At 37.2% G+C, this 11,454-nt stretch overlaps 1 protein-coding gene across 1 annotated transcript; it reads right to left on the reverse strand.

Moving 5' to 3' along the window:
* Positions 1–717: 717 nt before the first annotated feature.
* On the reverse strand, positions 718–8,515 carry LOC104424046 (proline-rich receptor-like protein kinase PERK15). The gene is made up of 8 exons (XM_010036438.3): positions 7,739–8,515; positions 7,267–7,629; positions 6,678–6,764; positions 6,534–6,604; positions 6,109–6,185; positions 1,723–1,870; positions 1,440–1,601; positions 718–1,159 (listed from the first exon to the last, which is right to left on the reverse strand). Exons 1-8 carry the CDS (start codon positions 8,175–8,177, stop codon positions 890–892), a joined length of 1,617 nt encoding a protein of 538 aa, XP_010034740.3. The 5' UTR covers positions 8,178–8,515; the 3' UTR covers positions 718–889.
* Between the last annotated feature and the right edge of the window lie 2,939 nt (positions 8,516–11,454).

Raw genomic sequence — 11,454 nt, forward strand, 5'->3', positions numbered from 1 at the left:
ATTTTGCCTTGGAGCTTGATTTGGCTTGGCATCTTGAAAAGTAAATTGTGAATTGCTTGACTAGCCCGAATATTGCTCTCTTCGTTTATGGTAATGAATTTGACAAAGCTTTCGGGCCCCTAGGAAAAAGAAAATAAAAACTAAAAGAAGCGTACTTTATCGGACAAGAACGTTATCTAATTCTGTGCCAAGAATTTTTGTTTAGAGAGACGAATCAAGAAACTTTGTTTCATTTTATATATCTATAAACTTTACTCTTAAAGTTGTGTTATAGTGTAGATTAATTAGTCAACTTTCAAATAATATGAGTGATCCTTTTCAGAAAATATTTTTTTCAAATCATTCATTTTTCACAAAATAAACAGAACTTAAGATAAAATAATAACAATTTGATTGTAAACTTAATACGTCTATACATGTAATCTCTAACCATAATTTCATTTTGACCAAAACGAGACTGTAATTTCATCAATTATCCTGGTTTCTTGTCATGATTTATTTTTTTGAATGATTATCTTCAGGTTGTGGTGTTTTGTATACTAAGATGAATTGCATGTGAATAATAAAATACTGATTTTGTAATTTCATGGGTTTGCCTTTTGTTCGTAGCGAAAATGCGGAAAAATGTCGAACATGAGTCGTTATAGTCGACCTTTTAGCGAGAAAGGAGTCATTTTGGCCGTTTTCTGTAGTTTCAATCACGAGAAACATCCCTCCTGCTTTGAAATTTTTGGAGTTCCAATCTTGCACATTACCGAACCAACGACGACTGTTATTTAGAATATGTCAAACTATACTACTTAAATCAACAACATAGACATAACGAAATGTGATGTGGTTTTTGCCCCCACGTCAAAGGGCATGGAACTGTGGAAGTGGGCTTGTCCTCTCAATTCGTATTAATATTAAGAGCCTCCACTAGCGTGACAGTCGTATTAATAGATGGTTGAAGGCCATCCTCGCTATTGTGGCCACCGAACTCACTTGTGGCTTGTTCTTGGGTTTCCAGGGCCATCATCCCGAATTTCTTTGAATCCTCCTGGTCTTCGCTGGTGTCATGATATGAGCTTTGATAACGACTAGATACTCTGGTAGGTCCTAGCATAATTCCCTCATTTAAATCATCCAGAGAAAGGTTTCCTTCCAATGCTCGAACTACCTGTTTACACAAAGCTCATATATTATTCCACACTTGTAGAACAATTTGCATTAATCGGTCATGTCAAAAAGTGAGTTGTAGCAAACTAAGACACTGAAAATAGTGTTTTTCTTTTCCTTTTTTCTGGCTCAAATGAAGTGATAACCCATGATTTTTCATTTGTAGGATAAGCAAAACCATTGGGTAGAGCATACAAATGTGTCTAAAACAAGGGGAAAAAAAGGAAGAAGAAGCACCCATTCTGGTATTAAAACAATGTACTTTCAACTAGGCAATGTACCTGTGTCATTCGTGGACGTTGTCGTGCAGAAGGATGAACACAAGCAGCAGAACAAGCAATCATCTGAGTCATTTCCTCGGTAACGTAGTCCTTGTTTAGTTTTGGATCAACTATGACATCAAAATTGCCATCTTCTAAAGCTTGCGTGAGCAAAGGCCTTGCCTAAAATTTTATTAGAAGAGTCAATTCTATAACAACATTCACAGTGGAGAGAGGAAAACATGGAGGGAAATGATAAATAATGATAGGCAACAAGTAAATATGTTGCTGAAAAACCACTAACCCAATTAACCAAGCTATGCTCATCAGTGGGTAGAGTTATGTCAACCGGACGACGCCCTCCGATCAACTCTAGAAGCACAACACCAAAAGAAAAAACATCTGCTTTCTCGGTGAGATTTCCACTACAGGCATACTCTGGAGCCAGGTAGCTGTGCATTAGGTAGACTTACATTAGCAAAAGATAACAAAACTAATATATGTTTAGACAGGAAATGACTAAACTCAACTATCATTGGTGTAGAGAATATTTCTCGAGTTTAAACCTGTAAAGAAAACCTCGTCGAAGTAGATTTTTTAGTTTGAGTAAATTTCCCAGTCTAAGTGAGTTTTCTAATTTTAGTTGGCCAAAGGAGATTTCCTGCTTTGGATATATATGTGTCTAAAGGAGGCGGGTTTTGGTTTTTGCACACTAGAGTGGATAGAGGAGCTTTTGGCCACAACAATCAATTGTGGGGCATGCTTGTCAATCACATTTTGAGTAAATTGTGAGTATAGTGAACCAATAAATCTTATTCATCCGAGTTGTAAATTTTTTGATTGAGATATTGTTTCTCGAGAAATTATGACGATTAAACAATGTATGAACTATTGAGTATAATTGGGGGTTAGGAAACTTGGGACTGTTTGAGTTATTCAACTGTAGTTGTAATCTCAATTATATTACTTGATCTATAGTTGAATGTTATGCAACCCTTCTTTTGGAGTAGGTCCCATTGATCAAATCCATGTAAATTTGGTATCTAATTTATTTCACTGTTATCTTTATTATTGTGTTTGAGTGTATGTTTTTTGCAATAACTAATATTATAGCTAGGTTTAAATGAGTTGAAGAGCAAAAGTCATTTGATTTGATGGGAATGGTTTCAGTTTCTAGAAAATGTAGTTGATTATATCAAATGAATATGCACTTTTTCCTATAAGGGGAGATGAAGCAAGCTGATTTGAATTTGTTGGATAGACAAGCGTTAGTAGTTATTTAGCTAAAGTGGGCTCATAATGTTGCATTTACTATTGAAAGAGATTGCTACAATCTTGATTAATGCCATGTCAAACATTTACAAAAGTCCTCTATGATAAGCAAGATCAACTTGGTGTGACATTTGTTCTAGCTAAAAATAAGCAATGTGTGTTAGTTGCAAAGCATGTGGTTGCTTGTCAACTGAGTTTGGTTGAAATTAACTTTGATAATGAGATACGTGCTTTAATTCTATTATCCTCGTGGCTCACTAGTTAGAATACTACTATCATTGCAATAAGCAATTAATCTGGTTCAAGAAACTTAATGTTTGATGAGGTTCACAAATTGATTTTAAATAAAGACATCCATAAAAGAGAATCGGGCGAACCCCTGCCTAATTGTATAGTAAGTTAAGGTAGAAGAAGAACTAATATTCATGTTAGTAGGAATAATGTGAACCAAAAAAGACGGAATCAGTTTAGAATTGTGGTATTGTCTATTGGAATCGTTGCAAGAGAGTGCATCTCAAAATGGATTTCCTAGCCGAAGAATGACAGCAATAAAGGAATTAGAGTCTAGTCTATTAGTGATATTGCTACAATAGCTTACGGTAACTTAGATAGTGCTGATTATGTTGTGCTTGTCACTGAGGATTTGTTATTTGATGGTTAGGTTATAGATCTAGTTGCTTATTTCATGCTATAGCAAACATGAACTATATTACTACTTATTAGTGCACGAATAGTGGTGAAATGATGTTAAGGAATAATGCTGACTGCGATGTTGTGAGACACATTCCAGAAATAAGTCGAACTTGATTTCTTGCGTGCTCTACATTCAACTGGGTATCGATGTACTTCAAAAAGTAGAGTTTTGATAGTTGTTGCCATGGTAATTATAAAATGAATAGAGCACTATTGCCTATATGGGATCAAGGGGAGACGATAACAAATTTCACCACGGACATTGGATGAATCGGTACAAGATTAGTTGCCTATGCATTTAAGGAACACTACGGAGAGAAGCCTGGAAGTTTTGAATAAAAGGAATTTGATGTGTGGTTATGTGGCTAAAAAAACTAAATGTATACAGGTGCTATAGCTTAGGCAAATGGCTAAAAGCGCAATTCCGTATGATTGCAGAGAAACCACAAAGATTGTAGAGTTGATTCACTTAAATGTGTGCAAGCTATCATATTTTCCTTTGAGGACGAGTACCAATTGATGCTAACAATTGCAGATCACTACTCGATGAAGATTTGAGTGTTTGTGTGGAGGTGCAAGTTGAATAATATTGTCAAGATTAGATGGTTGATAGCTTTGAGCGAAATGAAGGCTGGTACAACAATCAAGTATATGTGGAGTGATAGTAACATGGAGTTTTCCTCAAAGTAGTTGAACAAATTCTAGGCGAAGGAAGGCACGGTGAGACATTTCATTAGTGTAAGTGAACAACAAGTTGCAAAGTTAATGAGGAGAACATTACTAGGAATAGTCCATAAAATGCTTTCTAGTGTTGAAATGGCTAAGAAATTTTCAACAAAATGCACTTAATACAGCGAGCTACTGGATGAATAGATCTCCATCAACTACTATTTGATACTAGACTCTTGAAAAAGTATGGTCAGGTAATTGATTATTTTGTTCATAAAATATTTGGTTACATATGTTATATTCAAGTGAGTGACGATAAGATCAATGGCATGGTAAGAAAGTATATCTTCCTAGGTTATGCATAAGGTGAGCGGGGCTATCAATATGTGGTACCTAGAATTATATTCACTTATTGCTGATAGTAAAATTATATTGATGAGAATCCAACATTGTTATGTAGGAATAATTGTGGTAGTATTTTTGTAGATTTGGCTAGTGTTCAACTCAAGATGGAATTGCAACCCGTAACTCTTGAGGTAGCAAGTACTTGTGTAGTAGATAACACATATTCTACTTGTAACGAGGTGGAACTTTTAGAGGTAATGGCGGTTGTTCTAGTTATTGAATTTGACAATGTGCATATTCGATCTCCTACGATATATAATGACAACAATGGTTTTGCTTTATTTGTGGTTGAGAAGATTTTATTGGAAAATTCCTGTGAAGTGTTTAAAGGTGCAAATATTAGGGGTGATAGATTCTAGGGCAAGCTAGTTCCTAGTTTGTGGAACCATGAACTAGTCCAACTGGTCCTAGACCCAACCAGGAACCATACTAACTGGTCCGATCCGTTTGATCCAATTCTTAGGTGGATGAAGAAACCGGCTCTTTTTTTATTTTTTTCTCTTTCCCCACAATATTTCAAGTGTCATTGCATAGTTTAAACCGATACATGAGTCTAAACGTAATTATCATCTCCGTGAACAAAGTTATAATGATCATCAAGAACCACGTCTGATAGGCATCAAGTCGCAATGGAGGCAGCGCTGTGTGTATGAGACTAAGAGAAGTGAGAGTGAGAGTCTTGACCAACGAGCATGCATGATTGAGTCTAAGCAAGAAAAGAATGAGAATTTGATTTTGGAAATATGGAATAATAAGAATTTAAAAATTAGTCTCATCCAAGTGGTTTGAGTGGGTGTGTTCACACATAGAACCGGGAACTGAACCGATATTCATCGGTTCCTAATTTCGAGAACTTCCCAAAACTAATTGATACGGTCTGATTCCCAATTCAATCTGATTCTTTTCCTCACCCCTAGCAATTAGAGTTAGTATCTCGATAAGGTTCACTGTTATGATGGAGTTCAAGCGTGGCTTGGACTTAAAAGATTCTTGTGATGGGTGAGCCCATGAGGGGCTGTGGAAGAGTAGCGGTGATAAGTTTCCATCAAAGCGATTGTGATTGGCCCAAACCTTGAGCAAAAGTAGAGATTGTTGAGAATAAGTTACATATTTGAGCCTATATAGGAAATTCGATCCAAGTGAGTTTCCTAATTTAAAATAGGTTTCTTAGTTTGAGTGGTTTCCTAGCTTGAGTAGATTTCCTAGTTTTAGTCAGCTAAAAGGGATTTCTAGTTTGGATTCAAATATATATATAAGATGGATTTTGGCTTTTGCACATTAGAATGAGCAAGGGAACTTCAGGTTGTAATAATCGATCATGTCATGTGCTCGTGAATTATATCTTAAAGAAATTGCAAGTGTCGTGAAGCCAATGAAAAGATTGAAAGATAATTTCGTAAAGAATTATGAGATATTTTTTTAGAGTGTATTTGAGTGACTCAACTATACTTGTGATAACTATTATATCGCTTGTTTTATAGTAAAATTCTATACTAGTCTCCCCATGAAATAGGTCCTGCCAACCGAATCTAACCGAACCATGTAAAGTCAGTATCTGATTTATTTCCATGTTCTATTTATTATTATTACTTGTTTTTTACAACATTTAGAACCAATTTAGACGAACCACATGCAAGATAAATAGCCTTACCCAAAAGTTCCCATTACTCGAGTAAATACATGAGTATCTGTATCAGAAGCAAACTTTGCAAGTCCAAAATCTGCAACCTAAAATCAAAATGTCAACCTTTAGATTCATATCCAAATAGCTTCACACTACAAGATTAGATTATGCATTAAAAGTTCATCATAACTCCAAAATAATTTCAAGACTAAAACTCTATTATTTAGCTCTCCAAATGATTTCATCAAGAAATCAACTTTTGGAACCTAAAGATCTTTTGCCATTTCTCTTGGCTTCGGCTTATAAGAGGATGTTGGAGGGATGCAAAGCTTTTCAAGATATGGAGCAGTTCGCTAGCTTAAGAAGCTAACTGAATAATGTGGTAGTGAATTCTATAAACAATTTAGATGATCGATATTATCATGTAATGATTAAATAGTTGCGCATTGTACCTTTGCCTCAAAATTAGATTCCAAAAGAATATTAGCAGCCTTGATGTCACGATGAATGATTCTGGGATTACCTGATAAGTGAATCCAATAAAAAACGAACTGCGAAACTTATCATAAGTATAAGGTTTAAAAGATCGTACTCACATTCCTCGTGTAGATATGCCAACCCCCTTGCAGAACCTAAAGCAATCTTCATCCTCATAGGCCAAGTCATAGTTGGGCGATCCTTCCCTGCAATGACATTTGCCAGTTCCAACGATTATAATGTTTTCAATAAGCCAAAATAACTACACATACTTTGTAGCCTACGCATGCGCATTGCAGTGGAGATCAAGTTAGCTGATTATTATGAGATTCCACCAAAATCACCTGAGATTTTTTTTTTTTCCCTTTTTTATACATTTTAGTGGACTTTTGCCGCTTACCTGGAAAAGGCTAGGCAATTGTCGTCGTCACTAACAACAGCATTTGGAAACAGTGATCCAATTTGATTAAGTGAAAAATGAAATTCAACATAATCCCAGCATACTGCCAGATAAACAACTTTGATATACAAATCCCTTGCTCCAGAATAGAGGGAACATATAGACGAGTCCACAATTCCAGCAGCACTTAAAAAAGGCATTGACCATAGAATATCAAAGTTGTATGGTAGCTAGAGTCCATAAGAGAGAGAGAGAGAGGGCATCATCGGATGAAAGACGTACATGTATTCCTCTAAAGTCATACTCACCGTGCAAATGAAATTCCAGTGTGCCATTTGGAACAAACTCATATACCAAAATTCTATGAGGACCAGAAATGCAGTAACCAATAAGTGACACAAGGTGTCTGTGATGAATACGGCTAATGATCTCGACCTCTGCTTGAAATTCCCTCTCTCCTTGTCTGCTTTCAGCTTTTAACTGCTTGATTGCAACTACTTTCCCGCTCGAAAGTACTCCTCTATGAACATAGCCAAAACCACCTTGGCCAAGTAGGTGGAGATTGGAGAAATCATCTGTTGCTATTTTTAGTTCATCGTATGTGAATGTGTTCTGTGCAAGACCTAATGCCATCCCTGGAGATGATACCGAAGGTTTTAATGAACGCATATCTGTTATTGAGAATGGCTCAGAAGGAGTTAGACTTCAGGAACTCGACACAATAAAATTACGAAGAACTTAGGAACTTTAAGAGCTCGCATTCAAGCATAGAAATCTCACCTTTAGGCCCCTGTGGAGGGTAAATCCCCAACTCAAGCCGCCTCCTCTTCCTTCGATATAGAATCACGGATATGCACACCCCAACCAGCACAATGAGCCCCCCAATCCCAATCCCCACTATCAGCGCCAGCTTCCACGGCGGCAACCCCCCGTTCAGAGACGCCGGTGGAGGAGAGGTGGAAGTAGTCGGAGGACTCACCAGTGGGAGAGGACTTGGCGGCGGGGCGTCCACTGCGGGAGGACTTGACGGAGAACTTGACGGTGGGGCGTCCACTGCGGGAGGACTTGACGGGGAACTTGACGGCGGGGCATCCACTGCGGGAGGACTTGACGGCGGACTTTCAATTAGGGGAGGACTTGGCGCCGGGGCGTCAACTGCGGGAGGCGGGGGGTTCACTAGGGGAGGACTTGGCGCCGGGGCGTCTACTGGGGCCGACATCGACCCTGGGAGGACTTGGAAAGGGGTCGTCAACTGTGGGAGGACTTGGTGGCGGGGCGTCTGTGGGATATCCACGCACCGGCGGGGGAGGACTTGCCGTCGAGGCGTCACCTGTGGGATACACCACTGTCATCGACGAGTGAGCCACCTGGCTCGCTGTTGGGACTTCAACAGAGGCCACCAGAGGCCCACGAGATCGATGCGTACGACGTTGCCCGGAGTGGAATGAAAATTGTTTTCAAATATTTTTGGGGAAGTTTTGGACGGATGAAGTTCGAGTGGATGACTGACAGCCGGAAAAGTGAGGGCAAAAGCTGGGAGGAGCATCCCATAAATATGTTCTAAAATTTCGTATCTTTACAAAAATCAGACTGTAGGAATCGTATCATTTAAAAAATGAAAAATATCACGAACAGTCCCTAAACTTTCACTTAATGTATAACCTCGTCCATAGACTTTTAATTTGTTTATTTTGGTCCCTGAATTATCGATAAATGTCCAATTTAGTCTCTGACTATTTGAAAATTGACTAATTTCGTCCCGGAGCTTTTGATTTGATCAATTTGGTCCCTGAACTATTAACAAATTTTCCATCTAGTCCTTCCGTTTGTTCAAACCGTTAAGTGATTATGCGGAGCATTAATTGATGATGTGGAACTAAATTGGAATACTAGAATTATGAGTCAATATATATCTTAAAAAATAAAAACAAATTAGGAGTCAGTTAGAGATCAAAGCACTGATCACAAAAGCAAAGAAAAGAAGTGGTTCTATATCTTTTTTTTGGACGGTGGCCACAATTTGACTTGTTTTAAAGGTAATTTCCATGTGGATATTCCACATGTCCTTTTTTATTTTATATTTAAGAGACTAAAAGCCATGGAAGCCAATTTCGTTAACTTTAACTAACAGAATGACAAAATTGGTCAATTTTCAAATAGTCAGGGACTAGATCGGACATTTATCGATAATTTAGGGACCAAATTGAACAAATTAAAAGTCTAGGAACGAGATTGCACATTAAGTGGTAGTTCATGGACCAAATTGAGCAAATCGAAAGCTCAGGGATGAAATTGAACATTAGATGAAAGTTCAAGGACCATTTGTGACATTTTCCCTATAAAAAATAATATATATATATAGTCTTGAAGGTTAAAATCGTATTTCACCTCAAACAGATATGGTCTAAATTAGGCTGCTAGATGAGAATTTTGCAATATTGCATACTTTCTTAAGCCGAGCATCGACGGTTTGTGACATGGCTAGTTAAGAGTAAAGACGGATTAATCAACTTATGCCTTTGCTAAATCTAATTCCACGGCTTGTTATGCTATCTTCTTTGGGAAAATATAAGGGAGGCAGAAAAGAAAAGTGGAAAGAATCGAGATTGGATTTGAGGAGCAAAGCATAAATCGTGTTGAATACTTGGGACTTACATACTGAAGATTTTTGCAAGTTTTTAAGCCAATCAATTTTCTAGTAAGATTTGTGAATTCCAGGAAAATTGTCCAAGAAATTTTAAACCTATTGTAGCTTTACCAATTTAGTCCTAAAATTTTCAATTTTATCAATTAAGTCCACTGGCCAATTTTGTTTAGAAATAACTGATATGAACGCCGATCGTCTTACGCGATAGGTCGCGCTAATATAGACAATTTTTAATATTACTTCTTTTTTGTGCTTTTTTTGGGTCTCACCAATGATCCTCACTAGCTGTGGAGGCCTCCATCATCTCCGGCGAGGCCACAAAGGCCCTCAATGAGACCATCGCGACCCCACTGGCTGTGGACAAGGTGGTTCTCACCCAAATCTTGCGAGAGCTACCTCATCCTCTCCTGCAGCTGGCGAGGTTGTGAAGTCCTCACCTAGGGCCTCACTACAGCAACCCAAAAAAAAAACACAATAAAAGGAACAAAAGAAATTCAAAAATAAAAATAAAAATTCCATGAAATATTAAAATATGATTAAAAATTATCAATGTCAGAGCCGACCATCTACGTTAGCAGTTTCTAGCCAAAATTGGTAATTTCGAATCAAAATTGGTTGAACGGATTTAATTGGCAAAATATGAAAGGGTTTAGACTCAATTGAGAAAATCGAAATGTTTGGAACTGAATTGACAAAAATTGAATAACTTTACGATTTTTTCGACAATTTTTGCATGAATTCCTTTGCAAGATTGGGTGATTAAGTTTAAAGAGGAATCGTGAGGACCAAACAATGCAATTAGAGATAGGGAAATACCAAGAGCATTGCCTAATTTAAATATGGTTGTAATGTCCGTTTTATTACCCGATCAATAGTAGAATCATGTGGTATCCTTGTCGCGTAATCATTCACACTAATCGAATCACTTAAATTCGATTTTCTAATTATTCTTTTGTTTTGTTTATTTTATTATTTGATCACTGAAGTGCAAATTATATTTAACGTTTGTCCTAATCAATGACTAACGTAGACCCAATTTCTAGAAGCAAGCTAATATTTTAGTAAATTTGTACTCTAAACGTGAAATGAGCCCAGCTGTTGTCTGGTCAACGACGACCGCCGTGTTATGCAATCCCACTTTTTCTAAACGCACTTTTTCTTCCCTACTTTGTTGGACGATCTGATGAAGCGTGTCGTGCGCCGTTGGACGTGGAACATGGGAGCGTGGGACATCGAGAAACCGTCCATTTTGTGAATGGGAACATGATCATTTTTCTCCAAGTCCAACTCGGTTGAGATCACAAGACAATCACGATGGATTAATCAATCCTAATCAAATTTCGTTGTTAAGTGAAAAATGAAGGATCTAATCAAATTCCATTTGTTGAGTGAAAAATAAAGGATCTGGAAAAAAATGATTATTTATTTCGCTTATAAAAATGATCATATTGACCATTTTATGAAGCTTGCTCTGGAGAGATTTAACTATTTTTGTTAATCTGGCGTGCCGAATGCTCCTTTCTAATAGACGATTGGAAATGATGAAAAGAAACATGATTAAAAATTGTCCATGTTAATGCAAACCGTATACGTTAGCAGTTTCTGGTCAAAATTGGCTGAATGGACTCAATTAGTAAAGTACAAAAAAATTTAGACTCAATTGAGAAAATCAAAATATTTAGAACTGAATTTACGATTTTTTGGACATTTTTCGCATGAATTCCTTTGCAAGATTGGGTGATTAAGTTTAATGAGGAATTGAGAGGACCAAATAATGCAATTAGGGACAGGGAAATACCGAGGGCATTTGGCTGATTTAAATATGGTTGTAAAGTCTATTTTATTACTT

Source organism: Eucalyptus grandis, chromosome 10, assembly GCF_016545825.1.
Source record: "Eucalyptus grandis isolate ANBG69807.140 chromosome 10, ASM1654582v1, whole genome shotgun sequence".
Classification (NCBI taxonomy): Eukaryota; Viridiplantae; Streptophyta; class Magnoliopsida; order Myrtales; family Myrtaceae; genus Eucalyptus; species Eucalyptus grandis.